The sequence below is a fragment of the Capra hircus genome, chromosome 6 (assembly GCF_001704415.2).
Source record: "Capra hircus breed San Clemente chromosome 6, ASM170441v1, whole genome shotgun sequence".
NCBI lineage: Eukaryota > Metazoa > Chordata > Mammalia > Artiodactyla > Bovidae > Capra > Capra hircus.
In genome coordinates this window covers 68,453,438-68,471,910 of record NC_030813.1, presented here as the reverse complement: position 1 = coordinate 68,471,910, position 18,473 = coordinate 68,453,438, and the positions used below count along the sequence as shown (strand labels likewise).

Below are 18,473 nucleotides of genomic sequence, written 5' to 3'. Positions count from 1 at the left end.
TACTCTATATTTACCTGATGCATTAGAATTTATAACTCACTTTCACTCACTCAGCACATCAGTTTACCCTCCAAACAGCCAGGTAAGGTCAGCATTGATTGCTGGCCATTTTACAGATGAGGAGGTTTGAGGCTCATAAATGCTAGGAGGGCTGTCCTAGAGAAACACAGCTAGCAAAAGCCAGAGTTAAAGAAGTCAGATTTCTTACCCCGACCTTGGGCGACTGACACATCACGGATCTTTCTGGTATAAAATGAGATAAACAGACTGAACAATGGGAAAGAAAATGTGCTCTCCTTCTATAACAATGAAACCATTTGCAGTCATGTCTCCTCTCCAGATCCTCCATTTTCACCTACATAATTTGTGCCCTATTTTAGGTTGGTGGTGGGGGTTGGAAGAATATGGGGAGGTACTTGGGGAATCGAAAAGCATTGTGTCAGTGAAAGGTATTATATATTGCTACCAAGTACATAATAAATGATCAGACTAGCTAATCCTAAGGGAAAGTTTTGTAGAAGCAACTATGGGGCAAAAGGTAGTGCAAAGCAGCCTCTCTGAAGGTGGAAGGTGGAGATGGGGGGGGGGGAACCCTCATTTATAGTGTTTGCCAATTTCCATAGTGCAACAAGCACTCTCACCATAGGCAATTTCAAACTATTCATGTGATGTCACTGAACCTGGAGTTAGGTAGAAATGCACAGAATCAGTCCCCAGGAGCTAGTACAAGCTGGCACCTGCACCACACTGATGGAGCGATTCCCCAAAATGAAAGATTAAGGTGACATTTAAGGAAATGGAGAGCTGGAGTAAGGGTGGCTTTGATGTTAGCCTGAATCTGGGCACACTGTGGGGCTGGCAGGGAAGAGGGAAGTGTTAGAGAGCACAAGAAAAGGCAGAGAAACATGCTGCTTTGACCTCACTTAACGCTGAATGTCCTGTCTTACCATTTTATCCATCAGTAGAAGGCAATTTCACATTCCCTTACCTACACACCCCATCTGACAAAGTGAGATGTAAAAAGGAAATGCCTGGCAGTAAAGCGACAGTGGGTCATCTCTGGAGAGAGGACTCCTAGGACTCCTAGGACTCAGAGAACAGGATCCTCCTATCATGAACAGTGTTTCAACACAGGTATCAAGTGTTTCAACACGAGTACTGCCTTTTGCATTATAGGCAGATGCCACAAACGTTCCTTTGCACATCTCAGTTCCATTCCATAAGCTTCGGTGTCAGTCCGAAATTAATTAGTGCCCAAGTATTGTAAATCCAGGAGGTATTTTCTCTCTGGAAAGGAGCAGTTAGAGAAACCAGCCCTCTACAGTTGAAAATTTTCCATACTGTTGGGGTTTGGGTTCAGGATATCATTTTACTTATGTTTTTTTTTTTTTTTTTTTTCCTTTACCGAGCCAGGCTTTGATCACTAACTTGGCAAAAAGGGGCTTAAATGAAAAGATCTGTGAGAGTTTGTCAGACCTTCCTTGGAGTACAGATTTTTCAGCCGACAGAACAGCTATCTCATCCTTCAGTGTTCGGAGCTGTTTCTCATAATCGCACACGGCTTCTGCGTTCCGCTGGTTTGTGCATCGCCTGTCCAGGTCAGAGACCCGCTGCTCTGAGCCCCGCAGCTCCACTCTCCTACGCTCGGAGCCCCGCTTCTCTGATCTCCTACGATCTGAGTTTCTGTGGCGAGATTCTTCCTGGGCTTGAAGTGATTTAAGCCTGAACAGAAACAAAGGTTTGAAAGAAAAGAGAGAGAGGTAGAGATGGAGGAAAGGTGATAAACTGCAATTGGCATACTTAATGAGGCTACTCTATTTAGTGTGTCGTTATTGCCTTGGAAACTCATGGAAATAGGAACAAGAACAAATTAACAGAATTGCCAGGGTCAGGGAACCACACTGTGTCTACAGCTTGCATGGGAAAGCTCCTGAAGAAAAGATAGATGTGCAAATTTTCTAGCCAAAGCTGTGGGCAGAGTCATGAAATCCTTGCAGAGGTTTCACTGCACAAAACTCTGGAAGCAAGTGACCTCCAAAACCTACTCCAAAAGCTGGTCAAGACATGATCTATTCTCACTAGTGCTTCAGAATGTGGGGGGCTGAGGGTGGAGAAACTTCACTGGAAATTGAATAACATCCACAACAGTAAGCAGATGTGTGGACCTATAAAAATAATGTACTACGGAAAGGAGGAAAGCTTTAGAAATAAAATGGGCATCCTCATTACATACAAAGAGGTGTGACCATCATACTGGGGAGAAAACATCATAAGAAGAGAACACGGTGTGATGAAAATGACAATGGTGTTAGAAGAAAAGGGAAGAGGTAAGATTAAGAAGGATACAGAGGAGCTGAAAATGCAGTAGCAGAATTAAACGCTGCCCTAGAAACAGTGAAGAACAGAGTAGGTGCTATAAGAATTGCTGAGTAATAGGAGATAAAGAATTTGAGAAGCTTTATCAGCTAGAAAAATAAGAGATTGAAATGATGATGAGAGGGGAGTTAGAAGTGGAAAACAGAGCAGTGCTCCAAGCTAAAATTTATGGATGTTCCTTAAGAAATCAGAACAATTGGAACATGTATGAAGACAGTAGAAATGTGTATATATGTATTTTACTACAACTGCTCTTTTGGGGGAAAAAAATCAAAGTTAAGATTTTAAAAAGTATAACCTCAAAGGATCAGTGTTTATTTTGCCCTAGAAAAATTTCTTTATCTTTAAAGACTAACAATCTGAAATTTAAACTAAGATTTGCCACAAAAAATTATTTCTAATGTTGAAAATTGGCATCAAAGTAAATATTTAATATTAGGGAAATACTCAAATGAGGAAATATGATGGATCTATTTAAAACTAACCTCTGCTTTATTTTTTCTTGGTAATAGAGAAAAATATTAAATGATAAAATGGGGTCCACAACTGTATACTCATATTTTGTTGTCTTTATTTTTAATGAACTAATTGGAAGAAATATCCAATGGTGACAGTGAACTGGCTCTGGAATTATGAGAGCTTCTTGGTTCCTTTCTACTATGTTTTGAAGATTTTCTAAGGTGGATAGGCAAATAGATAGGGAAACAATGGAAAACAGTGACAGATTTTACTTTCCTGGCCTCCAAAATCACTGCAGATGGTGACTGCAGCCATGAAATTAAAAGACACTTGCTCCTTGGAAGAAAAGCTATGACCAACCTATACAGCATACTAAAAAGCAGAGACACTGCCAACAAAGGTCCATCTAGTCAAAGCTACAGTTTTTCCAGTAGTCATGTATGGATGTGAGAGTTGGACTATAAAGAAAGCTGAGCACCAAAGAATTGATGCTTCTGAACTATGGTGTTGGAGAAAACTCTTGAGAGTCCCTTGGACTGCAAAGAGATCAAACCAGTCAATCCTAAAGGAAATCAGTCCTGAATATTCATTGGAAGGACTGATGCTGAAGCTGAAACTTCCCTTGGCCATCTGATGCAAAGAACTGACTCATTTGAAAAGACACTGATGCTGGGAAAGATTGAAGGCAGGAGGAAAAGGGGACAACAGAGGATGAGATAGTTGGATGGCATCACCGACTCAATGGACATGAATTTGAGTAAGCTCCAGGAGTTGGCGATGGACAGGGAGGCCTGGCATGCTGTGGTTCACGGGATCGCAAAGAGCTGGACACGACTGAGCGACTGAACTGAACTGAACCAAACTGACTGCTTTTGTAATAAGAAAAGTATATAAAATATTAATAAAAATATTGCTGCCTCTCCTCTTTGTAGACAGATTCTTTTGTATTGTCATGAAACACCAAGAAAGCTAAATTCAAAGATTAATTAGCAGCCTGCAATAATCCTGTCATTTTTTTTTTTTCTTACTGCTTTTTTAGCTGATTTATTTCCTCCTCTGCAGCCAAAAGGGATATGGCAGATCTGTTCTTGGGTTCTTCAAGAGTCTTTTCAGTCTCAGCCATACTGTAAGAGAAATCAGTAACTAAAGACAGACTTTCCAAATCTGGCAGACTTTTTAAATCGAGGCATAGTTTCTCTTGGGAACTTTTGCCATATGCTATAAATTCAACATAAACAAGAACAAATTATAAGACATCTGCATTCAATCAGATGATCTTAAAAATATTATGGCACACTGGTATGCAAAAACATGCTAGCATCTTTCCTCAATGTCAAACTCAAAGAAATTTCAGTGCTACTACCCCTACAAGACTACATAATAATTACTGATATTAGAATGGAAAGTACAAAGAAACTTGTTCAATCTCTTCATCTCACCCTCCTAATTTATCTTCTCTAATTATACCAAATCCCCAGTTTGCTTCTCTCTATAAAATCTCCATTTTTCTGTAATATATTAATACCTATTCTTATTACTTTGCACTGTAGCATTGTATTTGACTTAATTTTCCTGGGCTTACTAAATATAAAAAAATTATTTGCCGACCTATAAAGAAAGCTTTCCACAATTACACTCAACTACCAAGTATCTCACGTGTTCCCGCCTCTGACTTCCACCACTAGTTGAGGACAATTTTCCTGCATTTTCAACCTAGTTTGGTCATTATTAGTTTCAAAGACTCCTCTCATTGTAGGCAAATCACAATAAATCATACTATTTCGTTAGGTCTAAATTAAATGACATGAGGATGCGATGGATGCCACTGGACAAGGACCAGTGGTTCTCAGTGAAGCTGTCCTGGTACAGCGAGAGATCATATCAGAGGTTTCCGGACATCTCTGACCCTACATCCCTGGAACACCCTTGTCTCTTTCATCACGGTAGTTCTGAGAATAAGAGATTGCAACTGCTATCCAAACTTACATCAGTCTTCCCCCTTACACTCGGACGGAAGAATGGAAGGTTAAACTCTGGCCTCCCCTCTACAGTGAGGCAGGCTGAGAAATAATGGGCTAGCTAGATTCCTATCAAGTCCCCACTGGTCCCAGGCAATGAGGAAATAGAAGAGTGGTGTGAGTTTCCCCAAATCCCATCTTATATCCGTCTCCTCCAACAAACGCCCACTCATCCATGAATACTTCTCCAAAGGCCACGTCTAACTCGGGCAAAGTTTGTCTCCCCTTCTAAGCTCCTCCCACAGTTGTTCACATCTATAGTCTCATTACAAACAAACTGTGAACTATTGAAAGGGAAAGAGTCTATTGTATTGATCTCTTTATCCCTAGCATGTAAAACAGTGCCTGTCATATAGTAGATTAAAAAAAAAAAAAAAAAACTGAGTGAAACGAAATGCCTAAAGTCTAAACTAAAACCAAAGTGGCAATAACTTCATGATAGAGATGTTGGCAGTTGAAAGGAAATTACTATGATTTAATTTAAATGTGAACATGTTATAGATTTTTTTAAGTATATATGGGAAAATGAACACTGTTACCAAGAGAAAATTGTGGAATATTAAAAGAAGAAAATAGACCAAGAAAGGGGGAAGAGTATGAACAGTAATCATTTTTCGTTTGTTTTGTTTTGCTTTTTGTCTCAAGACAAGGCATAGGGAGAGAGGGTGAGGGAGGAAGGATTAGAAGCTTCGGGTTAGCAGATGCAAACTATTGTATATAGAACTGATAAACAACAAGGTCCTACTGTGTAGCACAGGGATTAATGGTCAATATTCTGTGATTAACCATAATGGAAAAGAGTATGTTATCGAATGTGTCTATATATATTTGAATGTATAGCTGACTCACGTTGCTATACAGCAGAAACTAACACAACGCTGTAGATCAGCTATACTTCAATTTTTAAAAAAAGACCTGGCACATGTGTATGAGCTAATATACCTATGAACAAAAGGGGCAAGAGGGCTAACTTGGCCCCCTTGGATGATATACAGAAAGAATAAAGGGGGTGCATTCATGTGACAAGCATTGTTTTAAACAGGCTAACATATTTATTTTTCATTATAGATTTATTCACTCATTGAGCAAATTATTGAGAATTTATTATGTGCCAGCACAATGGTGGGTGTTGGATATACAAGTGTGAGACAGTGATACAGGATGGTAACCCTCTGGAGCTTCCAATGTACTGAATCATAAATATGCAAGCAAATTTTTCAAAGTTTCAACTTGTGGTAAAGTTAATCGTTGAAAGTGAAAAGTGAGAGAGAAAGGAAAGACTGTTCAGTGTAGAGTGATCACAGACACTGAGAAAGTCACATTTAAGCTGAGACCTGGAAGACAAGAAAAAGCTAGTCTTGCAAAGAACCAGCAGAAGACTTCTGCTTTCCTGAAAGAACACAGGCAAGGCCTCGAGGAGAGGAGGCAGAGGGAAGACTGGATGAGGGGAGCCTGGCATGAGATGAGGGTGGAGCAAGAGGTAGGGTCAGATCACACAGGGCTGGGAGAGCTCTGAGAAGGAATTTAGAATTTTTTTTCTAAGTACACAAAGGGGTGACTAAGAGGCTTTAAAGCTCAACATTCAGAAAACTAAGATCATGGCATCTGGTCCCATCACTTCATGGGAAATAGATGGGGAATCAGTGGAAACAGTGTCAGACTTTATTTTGGGGGGCTCCAAAATCACTGCAGATGGTGATTGCAGCCATGAAATTAAAAGACACTTACTCCTTGGAAGGAAAGTTATGACCAACCTAGATAGCATATTCAAAAGCAGAGACATTACTTTGCCAACAAAAGCCGGTCTAGTCAAGGCTATAGTTTTTCTAGCAGTCATGTATGGATGTGAGAGTTGGACTGTGAAGAAAGCTAACGGCCGAAGAATTGATGCTTTTGAACTGTGGTGTTGGAGAAGATTCTTGAGAGTCCCTTGGACTGCAAGGAGATCCAACCAGTCCATTCTAAAGGAGATCAGTCCTGGGTATTCTTTGGAGGGAATGATGCTAAAGCTGAAACTCCAGTACTTTGGCCACCTCATGTGAAGAGTTGACTCATTGGAAAAGACTCTGATGCTGGAAGGGATTGGGGGCAGGAGGAGAAGGGGATGACAGAGGATGAGATGGCTGGATGGCATCACCGACTCTATGGACATGAGTCTGAGTGAACTCCGGGAGTTGGTGATGGACAGGGAGGCCTGGCGTGCTGTGATTCATGGGGTCGCAAAGAGTCAGACACGACTGAGCGACTGAACTGAACTGAACTGAAGAGGCTTTGAGCTGGAAGTGGGGGAGTTACTTGCTATAATAAAAATATATTTCTATTTCCTATGTGGAAAATGGATGGTAGTAGAGCAAGAACAGACCCAGGGAAGCCGACTGGAAGGCAACTGAGTGAGAGCTTACAGAGGTTTGACTGAGAGCAGCAGTAGTAGTATAGAAAGGACCGTGTGCAAGAGATGTTTAGGAGGTAGATTCCACTGGATCCTCTAATAGATTGGACACAGGAAATGAGAACAGGTGAGGTTTCTAACCAGAGTCCTAGCATAAAATCTAGTGGTCTTCCCTTGTCTAAGGCTCATCAAACCTAGACAGACCTGTCCCCATTCTATTGGAATTGGCTCATTTGGAACTGAGTCACACCCAAACTGGACTCCGCAAGGTTAGACCTGGGAACCTGCTTGGATGGGCCCTTCATTCCACAGTAGATAGCATCCTGGATTTAGAGACAAGGAAGCAGAGTAGTGGAAGAGAGAGCTGGCTAACATTAAACCTGGGTGAACAGCCTCCATCATTTCTGATGCCTTAAGAAATAGAATATGAACCACAAATGGGTTAAACCAGAACAAAAGTAGGAAATTTAGGGAAAAAAACAAGCACTTTACTGTGTGCAACTTTCAAATAGGGGAGGGGAGTGTACACACAGATAGAGTATAAGTACAAATGATATAGTAAACAGGGCAAAAGGCCTATGAAATGGTACATGGGTGTTTTTAGTACTATTCTTGTAAATTTTCTGTATTTGACATTATTTCCAGATAAACGCTTTAAAAAAAAAATCCACGCACTCATAGCTTTTGGTCCATGATACCTGTTATGGGTAACTACACAGCTATGGTGACAAGAGAGGGAGGTAGGAATTCCTGGCTCCTATGGGTGCTGCCTGAAGTCAAGAACCAGAAAGGTCACAAAGATTTGCCTCGTAACCAGAGGCAGCAGCAGAAGCCATCGAATGCCCCAGGAAACCTGACCAACAAGCCACAACTCAGCATCCATCAGCACAAGACACTAGTGTCCAGGCAGAACCAAGGCAGCAAGAAGCCAGAGGGAAGTACAAGACCCAAAGCCCCTCTCCTCCAGCACCAGGAGAGTGCAAGCATCCCTCCACCCCTGGACAGCCATCTAAGGAAGGAGGAGGACAGTGAGACTCCCTGAAAGGGCAAACACAGCCCCTAACAGAAGTCCGAACTTGGAATTAACTGAAGATTTACACAAAAAGAACTACAATAAACCAGAAAAGAAGTGGCAGGGTTAAGGCTCCTCCTTACCCCTCTCCAAATCAGTTGACATTAGTTGAATTAAGTCATAGAAATTCAGAGGAATTTACCCATTGTGCACATTACATTTGTAAATTTTGACTGCTGCAGCTATAAAACTGCTGACAATGGCTCCAGTTGGAAAAATAAGTGAGTGTGTGGGGAGGTAACTGTGTGTGTGTGTGTGTGTGTGTGTGTGTGTGTGAAAGGAAAAATATCTAGAGTAAAATATGCAAAAATGTTAATGCTGCTAAGTCGCTTCAGTCGTGTCCAACTCTGTGCGACCCCATAGACGGCAGCCCATTAGGCTCCTCTGTCCCTGGGATTCTCCAGACAAGAATACTGGAATGGGTTGCCATTTCCTTCTCCAATGCATGAAAGTGAAAAGTGAAAGTGAAGTCGCTCAGTCGAGCCCGACTCTTAGCAAGCCCATGGACTGCAGCCTACCAGGCTCTTCTGTCCATGGGATTTTCCAGGCAGGAGTACTGGAGTGGGTTGCCATTGCCTTCTCCGAAAAATGTTAATAGGCATAAACTAATAGGTGAATATCACCTTTGTACTTTTATTATATGCATCTTGAGAAGGAAATGTGTATAACTTTTATAATTGGGCAAAACTAAATCAATCGATCAATAGAGATGTTTTCCTTAGAAGGAAATCTCAGCAGAGAACAAGGCAGAATGCCACATGGTATTTCATCATAAGCCCTGTGTAGTGTGTTAGTCGCTCAGTAGTGTCCAACTCTTTGCAACCCCATGAACTGTAGCCCACCAGCCTCCTCTTGTCCATGGGATTCTCTAGGCAAGAATACTGGAGTGGATTGCCATTCCCTTCTCCAGAGTATCTTCCAGACCAGGGATCGAACCCGGGTCTTCTGCATTGTAGGCAGATTCTTTATTCTTCCATAAGCCCTAACTAGTGACAAAAGAATCCTTTTCTGCCCTCTGCAGGTCAGCCATGGAGCAATGCTGCGGTGGGAGAAACACCTTATTGATGGATTTTTTTAGATAAGTTGAAAGCAGTTGCATCACATTTGTCTATCTCCCTCAAGTACAAACCCAAAGTTTGCAATTTTCATTGCAGTGATTCCTTGAGCTTACTACCCTGGCTTTGCACAAAGCATACATCTGACGTCCATTATTGCCTGACATTACTCAAGTTTTTCAAATTACAACTTTTGTATCTCAAAATTATTCCAAAATTTTGAATGCTTCTTAGTCAGGAATACATAGACCTTACATGACAGATAGATGCAGACTGCTTCATTTTACTTTTTCTCTTTCTCTTATCTTTTCTCTTTACCTGATCTTTCACGCTTTTCCTGTCTGCATCTTTTCTTATTTTCCTTCCCAAAGGTAGATTTGCATGTTACAATCTTTCTTTTTTATAAATATGGACTGATAGTGGGCCTATGAAGAAGGAGGAACCTCGGGAATGGAGCCAAGGGAACCAGAGTCTTAGGGATCATAACATAGAAATCCTATCTCCATATTCAAAGACACTGACTCCCCACTCAAACACATACACACATCATGTTACGTATTTGCAAATATCTACATTTTACATGAGCTAATATTTTCCTTTTAAACTTAAATATTAAGAATAAGCAATTCTTTTTGAAAGAAGATAACTTGCATTCCTCTTACTCGTCTTGAACCTGGTTGAGTTGATTACGAGTTGCACTCAAATCAGCATCTAATTGTTGTATGTCCCGAGTACCAGACTCCTTATGTCTGTCCTTATCGAAGGTGTCCTGGAATGATAAAAAAAAAAAAATCAAAACAGAGTCTGAAAACATGAAGCCACATGGACAGCAAAAACATTACTCTGGACAAAAGAAGTCAAGCCCAGAGGGCATGTAATGTATTGTTTCATTTTTGTGAAGTTTCCATGCCGGCGTAATTAACCTAGAGTGATAAAAATCCAAAGGGTGATTGCCCTAAGCGCAGAGGGAGGGGACTGGGAAGTGGCACAAGGGAATGAGCTGGAGGAATGGAAATGTTTTGCATCTCAATAGGGATGTGAGTTACAAGGATATATCCATTTGTCAAAATTCATCAACCTACGGTTTTCACTGCAGGTAAGTGATACCTCAGATTTTTAAAAAAGACACCGAAATACCATTCTACATCTTTACACCCAGAATAACATCTACGGGGGGTAAAAATCTAAGAGACATTTTTTTTCCCCGTGTACAAACTTTCTTTAATGAAAACTGACATCTTACAGAGCACTTCCTACATGTAAGTTGTTTCCCATGCTTATCACGTTTAACTCTAACAATGACCCTGTTACGTAAGCAAAAGCATTGTTCCCATTTAGCAACTGAGGAAACTGAGACCTAATAGGTTGGATAATCTATCTAGGGGCTTAGAAGGTGGACAAGGATTCTGTCAAGTGATCTCTAAGCAGGAATCCTTCAGCCACTACCTCATAAGGCCCTCTTGCTTAGAACACAGCTATGGTGGTCTTAGAATACAGCTTGGTCTTAGAACAGGTCTTAGAACACAGCTATGGTCTTAGAACACAGCCTGATCTAAGTGGTTCATCTTTTGAAAGAAATTTATATGAATCCAAAAAACATTGAAAATCAAGGTTACCAATGTTTTGCTTATCCAGACATAGTGATAACCGTGCCTTACCAGCGGTCCCCACCCTTTTTGGCTCCAGCGACCAGTTTCATGGAAGACAATTTTCCCACGGACCCTGGGGTGGGGGATGGTTTCAGGATGATTCAAGTGCATTACATTTATCGTGCACTTTATTTCTATTATTATTATATCAATTCCACCTCGGATCATCAGGCATTAGATCCTGGAGGTTGGGGGCCCCTGCTTTGAGCAAAGTTATGTGTTCTCTTTTCAGCCTGGTCCTCAACTATTAAAACACTACCACTGCTGCGTGGAAACCACCGATATATCAGCCACAAATGATGACACTCTCTTGATTGGTCTACCAGGATTGAGTTTTCTTATCTGGGAAGTTTCCAATTAGGTAATTCATTTTATTTTGCTTTTTCAGAATACTGAGCTGCCCCCCTTTTAATGATCCCTTTCTCTTATGACTCACCTCCTCTTCCGCATGATACCCTATCAGGGTGACTAACTTGTCTTTTTCTTTTAATTTATTTATTTTAATTGGAGGCTACTTACTTTACAATATTGTAGTGGTTTTGCCATACATTGACATGAATCAGCCATGGGTGTACATGTGCTCCTCATCCTGAGCCCCCCCTCCCACCTCCCTTCCCATCCCATCCCTCTGGGTCATCCCAGTGCACCAGCCCTGAGCACCCTGAATCATGCATCGAACCTGGACTGGTGGTCTGTTTCACATATGATAATATCCAGGTTTCAATGCTATTCTCTCAAATCATCCCACCCTCTCCCACAGAGTCCAAAGGACTGTTCTATACATCTGTGTCTCTTTTGCTGTCTTGCATATAGGGTTATCGTTACCATCTTTCTAAATTCCACATATATGCGTTAGTATACTGTATTGGTGTTTTTCTTTCTGGCTTACTTCACTCTGTATAATAGGCTCCAGTTTCATCCACCTCATTAGAACTGATTCAAATGTATTCTTTTTTAATGGCTCAGTAATATTCCATTGTGTATATGTACCACAGCTTTCTTATCCATTCATCTGCTGATGGACATCTAGGTTGCTTCCATGTCCTGGCTATTGTAAACAGTGCTGCGATGAACATTGGGGTACATGTGTCTCTTTCAATTCTGGTTTCCTCAGTGTGTATGCCCAGCAGCGGGATTGCTGGTTCATATGGCAGTTCTGTTTCCAGTTTTTTAAGGAACTTCCAACACTGTTCTCCATAGTGGCTATCCTAGTTTGCATTCCCACCAACAGTGTAAGAGAGTTCCCTTTTCTCCACACTCTCTCCAGCATTTATTGCTTGTAGACTTTTGGATAGCAGCCATTCTGACCAGCATGAAATGGTACTTCATTGTGGTTTTGAGTTGCATTTCTCTGATAATGAGTGATGTTGAGCATCTTTTCATGTGTTTGTTAGCCATCTGTATGTCTTCTTTGGAGAAATGTCTGTTTAGTTCTTTGGCCCATTTTTTGATTGGGTCGTTTATTTTTCTGGAATTGAGCTGCAGAAGTTGCTTGTCTATTTTTGAGATAACTTGTCATTTAAAAGCTACTATTTAACGCCTAGAGTGGGTACATCAATGTCCCAAATACAAACCACCACCAGGCCCTTTTCATCCTGAGGAAGCGGAGGCTCCTTGAGTTGATTGAAGCCATACCACCAGGAAGTAGGCAAGGCTGAGATTTTAATGCTGATCTGTCTTAAGAGAAAACTCAATCCATTATGCCACTTACTATGATAAATAGAAACTCACCTTTCCAACCCGTGTCTCAGTTCCCTAACTAGAACCGAGCCCCTCACTAGGTAAAAAGCCTTATCTCATGTATGTTTGAGTTCCCAGAGCCTGATCAGGTGCTGAATACCGAGGATGATCCTTTAGTATCCCTACCTGTAGAGAAGGGACCTTGCTGTCCACAGGTTTCCCCAGGGAAGCAGCTGTAAAGGAGGCCTCCAGCCAAGGCAAAAGGCGTGATTTGATTGTTTCCACACCATCATAATGTCCTCCTGGAAGAATCCACAGACCGGGTGAGCGAGAGAAAGCCAAACACATCCACCCAGGCAGAGAGCAAAGGGAAGGGAAAAGGAAAAGAAGGCAAAGAGGGGAGAACTGGAGGGAGACGCACGGGCCGTTCTCACCTTCTTGGGCTGCTACAGTGAGGATCCCAAAGAGTTGTCCCTGCACTTTGGCAACTTGTTCAATGAGTTCGAGGCAGTGATTTAGATTTTGATCACATGAGTTGGCCTGCAAAGCCAGAATGGCAGATATCAGTGCAATTTCATCCTTCTGGGACCCACTGCACGGTGGACACACGTGTCACTTTATGGACACACGTATCACTTTACACAAGGGCCAGCTGACACTGGTATGCTCCCAGGGCAGAGACTGCTGTGTGCTCACAAAACACACTTGCCTCTCCTCCTGGACACCCAGCTAGACAGCCTTCCCCAGTCTCCCTAGCAACCGATGTGGCCATGCAACCCAGTTCTGGTCTGGGATGGGAAGTGATGAGTGACTGTCCTGAATGATTGTCTTCTTTCTCTCTCTCTCTCTCTCTCTCCATCTACCAACCAAATGCAGAAGACCTAACAGAGGACCCCAGAAGCATAAGGGATAGTGAAGCCACAGATTTAGAAGGCTGTTAACTGAACACTTGACCTGTTACATCATTGAGACAGTTGTGTGTGTGTCTGTGGGCATCAAGCTGCTGAAATGTGGGAGTTGTTTTCTATAGCAATAACCCCGACTCCCTACTCAGTGTGCTGTGCCCAGACACTCAGCTGTGTCCAACTGTTTGCAACTCCTTGGACTGTGGCCCACCAGTCCTCTGTCCATGGGATCCTCTCAGCAAGAATACTGGAATGGGTTGCCACTTCTTCCTTCAGGGGATCTTCCAGACCCAGGCATCAAATCAAGACTCTTTCATTGCAGATTCTTTACTACCAGCAACACCTGGGAAGTCCTACTCAATGGAACCCTACAAACACTTCTTTCATAAATAGACGTTTTGTAACAAAAGATAAATCATTGCCTCCTAATTTACCCACATTATTGGTTCTTATCCTCTACCTAAGTTCAACATGTGCATAAAGGGCACTATTTCTCAACAATAAGAAGGTATTGCTGGGTGAAGGATACAATGGGGAAGAAGACCAAAAAGATGGCCTAGGCTTCATGGTGATGCAGACTAGCTGGGGAGATGGGAGAGTAGACAATTACCCTGCACTGGAACAAAGTCTTACTCTAGGGATGAGCACAAGGTCTATTTAAGAGCCATTGTCTGAGAAAGTCAAGGAAGGCTTCCAACAAGCAAATTCTAGGGGTGAAGAAGTTGGGCTCAGGGAAAGTCTGCCCCCAGAACAGAAGCTAGGAGGTAGAACTTCCAACTCTTCTGCTGCTTTTGTTGTCTCCTTGGTGAGCTTTCACCAAAGCGTCGCTAGCCAAACCGCTAATTGATTCTGACTCCAGAAGGAAAGAATGCAATTGCAAGGAACAAACCATGTGGGTGTAAAAATGCATAGACCTACGTGTCACCTCAAGCCATCATAAGGCAGGGGTGCCTTCTGGGTACAACGAATCCCAAGATAGGAAGTGGGAGATAGAAACTAGAATGAAGAGGAAAGGTTTAGATGACCTCCAGGCAAAAGTTTACAAGTGAAATGCAGACCTGTGTCAACAGGGAAATGGTTCAGACAGGCAGTAAGCTCCTGAGGACAGAGGCTGTGCCTGGCCGGGTCACTGTGGCATTTCCAGCCCTTCATCCTACTGTCTCTATGTATTTGAACTCAACATGTATTGTGTGGATGAATGAAAATGAGACGATTCACTCACTTTGGCTTTATTACATACCTGCTAAGTGCCAGGCACTGTGCGTGCTTTATGTAGGTAAACTCAGAAAATCCACACCATAGGTACTGTAGGAGATTAGGAGGACTGTTGTCATCATTGCCATATTGAGATGAGAAAATTGAGACCCAGAGAGGTTAAGTAATATGCCCAAGGGTACTTAGCTAGTATGATGTCAGAACTGAGACCTGCTTCCAGAGTCCATGCTCTTGACTACTAAACTATACTGACTTTTGGATCATGATTAGTGCCAGGAAGAGGAAGGGGAGGATTGGATTATGTGACAAAAAGTGAGTTAGGAGGGCAGTCAGGGAAGCCTCTCTGAGGAGGAGTCACTGGAGCTAAGTCTCAGATTCAGAGCACCAGAGAAAGAGCAGGCCAGGCTGTGGGAACACCAAGGCCAAAGGCCCAATGGCAGGAAGGAATCTGGCCACCTTGAACCAGAAGTAGGTGCATGTAACAGAGGATAGGTGGTCAGAGAGGTTGGCAGGACAGATTCTGTGGGCGCCCTGCAGGCCAGGTAAAAACAGTCAGGATGGAAGGGACTCGTTGTAACTGAGAGGGAGATGCTGCTTTACTTTCCATGCCTGGTTAATGGTACCTGGGATTAGCTCTATTGTAACACTTATAAGAAGAAATGGACACAATCGAAATATCTCATTCTTCTATCCCCTTCTCCTAAAAAGTCTATGAGCTGACTATGAGTTTTCTTTTTGAAAGACTTTGTCTTTCTCATCAGTCACTGCTAGTATCCACGGCAAATCAAAGACCCCAAAGATTTGACGAATGAGTGAGTGAGTGACTATCATAATATGGGCATGATCAGGACATACGGGACCCACAGCCTGATCAGCTCTCTCCATTCCTTCCTTGTTGAACCAGCAACTCCTTGCCCTTGCTATTTCATTCCTGCACTTACCACAGTGAACTTCCATTCCCCAGCTACAGCCTTTTGCCCTCTGGCTGGATCGTGCCACGTGCTAAATGGGCAGAGAATAGGCTTGGGAGTCAAGCAGACCTGAGTATCTCAGCTCTGCTACCTACCACTCTTCTGTGTAATTCTACACAGGTTTCTTAGCCTCTATGAGCCCATTTCCCAACCAGGAAAATGAAGATTATGGCGTGCAGAGTGTTAAGAGCATTAAATCAAAATAATGCACATTCTGCACCTTCAAGACAAAAGATATAGCACCTGTAAGATGCTGCACAGAACTGAAGGGAGCAATGGACCGAGTCATAGGGCAGACCCTAGTTCAGATCTGGTTCTCCGCTTACTAGCTTATTTCCTTAGAGAAGACATTTTAAAAATGCTCTTCCATTCATTGAAATTTAGAAGGTGGACGATCTCACCGGCTAGCATAGGTGCAGAGTAGAGAAGGTATATAATAATTAGGATTATTGTAGTATTATTGCTATAGGTTTCTGTGCCTTGACCAGTGCCTGGCACAAAGTAAGGGTCCAATGTTTATCAAATGAGTTTGCACACACCAGTAACATAAGAGAATATACCATGTCAGACTGTTTCTGATCCCAAGACGTGTCACAACACGTTGCCCGTTTCTAACACAGAGCATTGCACAAGACACTCAACTTGCCATTGTCACACAGATTACTCCCCACAAGATAAACAGAGCGAAGATAGGAACGAACTATGTGCTTGAGTGCGTGCTCATTCGCTTCAGTCGTGTCTGACTCTTTGCGACCCTATGGACTATAGCCCACCAGGCGCCTCTGTCCATGGGATTCTTAAGGCAAGAACACTGGAGTGGGTTGCCAAGCCCTCCTCCAGGGGAGCTTCCCAACCCAGGGATCAAACTCTAGTCTCTTTCATCTCCTGCATTAGCAGGTAGATTCTTTACCACTAGGGCCATCTGAGAAGTCCATGAACTAAATATACTGTCTCCTAATTCCAAATTTCATTCACTCATAAATCCTTGAATTCCTTTACTTCCTAAGCCTTGGGCTGGTCAGCTCAGGGAACAAAACTACATTAAAAAATAAAAAGTTGCCTGCTGTCAACGAGCTCACCAGCTGGGGAAGCAGGATAGAGAGTAGGAAACACACAGGGGATAAATAATTCCCTTAGAATTTACTAAGTGCTCTAAGAAGACAGTGAGCTATAGAAAAAGTAAAATATACTCTGGTACGGGGTGATGGGTGGGAGGTTAAGACACTTTGAGCAGAGGAAGAGCAAGTATTATTATCAAGGCAAGAAGCGGCAAGGCCTACTGTACGGGAGAGGAGAACACAGGGTCCAGAGACTAAGTAATAAGGACTTTATTTGTCACATGAAGAGCTCTGGGCTCTATCCAATCACTGATAAGTTTAATAGGGCAAGTGGAGGGTTTGTTTTGATTTCACAAAAATAACTCTGGCAGGAGCAGACCAGATAATTGGATTAGAGAGTGCATCTGGAAAAGAGGCAGGCAGTTGTAACCATCTAGCTGAGAGATTCTGAGAGCTGTGGAGGCAACAAAACTCCTTCCCAGCTCTGGAATCACATCTGTGTTGGCCAAGGTCTCACTGATCCTAGCATTACCTGAGGAGGAAGTCAGGTAGTTTGGGAAGGGGTAAGAGGCATGTGAGGGAGAATGCTCTTTACAGACGGTTTAAGGAGTTTGGGCTTTCCTGGTGGCTCAGATGGTCAAGAAACTGCCTGCAATGCAGGAGACCTGGGTTCAATCCCTGGGTCAGGAAGATCTACTGGGGAAGAGAATGGCCACCCACTCCAGTATTCTTGCCTGGAGAATTCCATGGACCGAGGAGTCTGGCGTGCTGCAGTCCATGCAAAGAGTTGGACATGACTTAGTGACTGGTCAACAACAAAAATAGCTCCTTCTAAAAAAATTTAATGAAAGAGAAAACAGTTACATCACAATTACGAATAAGAATTATTTATGAAAACTTTACTTCATTTATATAAGGGGTTATATGGTGTTGGGGGTGTGATGTTGGAGAAGACTTGAGAGCCCTTGGACTGCAAGGATATCAAACCAGTCCATCCTAAAGGAAATCAACCCTGAATATTCATTGGAAGGACTGATGCTGAAGCTGAAGCTCCAGTACTTTAGCCACCTGACTCAAAGAGCTAACTCATTAGAAAAGACGCTGATGCTGGGAAAGACTGAAGGCAGGAGGAGAAGGGGACAACAAAGAATGAGATGGTTGGGTGGCATCACTGACTTAATGGATGAGAGTTTAAGCAAGTTTGGGAGATGGTGAAAGACAGGGAAGCCTGGTGTGCTGCAGCCCATGGGGATGCAAAGAGTCAGACATGACTGAGCGACTGAACAACAGCAACAAAGGGGGTATGTGTGCTGTGTTGTGAAGTAAAATGCATTAACTTTGTGGGTAAGTTTTAACAATACTATCCCAGGGAATAGGGTTTTGGCTGTGTTGAAAATCACTGATTTGGGCAATGAGGAGCCCCAAAACAATCCCATGAAGAGTTGTATAAAAACTGGATTGCACGGAGGCATGGAGAAAGGTAGGAAATCAATAGGAATATGCCATGTTGCTAGTGTGGAACTTAAACAAGGAAACTTCAAATTTATTCTAGTGGCTTCATGAATATAGGAAAGCTAGAAGTAACAGAAAGGAGTGTCATATTCCAGAATATAACCACCAGCATTA

The 18,473-nt window shown here is 42.5% G+C and overlaps 1 protein-coding gene across 1 annotated transcript in view; it reads right to left on the bottom strand.

Annotated features, from left to right (window-relative positions):
• Positions 1–18,473, bottom strand: part of SPATA18 (spermatogenesis associated 18) — a 48,177-nt gene that overhangs the window by 17,605 nt on the left and 12,099 nt on the right. The window contains exons 2-6 of the mRNA XM_018049453.1: positions 13,133–13,238; positions 12,885–13,000; positions 10,032–10,138; positions 3,864–3,959; positions 1,477–1,722 (exon numbers count right to left, since the gene is read on the bottom strand). Of these exons, the coding sequence (XP_017904942.1) occupies positions 1,477–1,722; positions 3,864–3,959; positions 10,032–10,138; positions 12,885–13,000; positions 13,133–13,238 (671 nt within the window). The remainder of the gene's footprint in view (positions 1–1,476; positions 1,723–3,863; positions 3,960–10,031; positions 10,139–12,884; positions 13,001–13,132; positions 13,239–18,473) is intronic.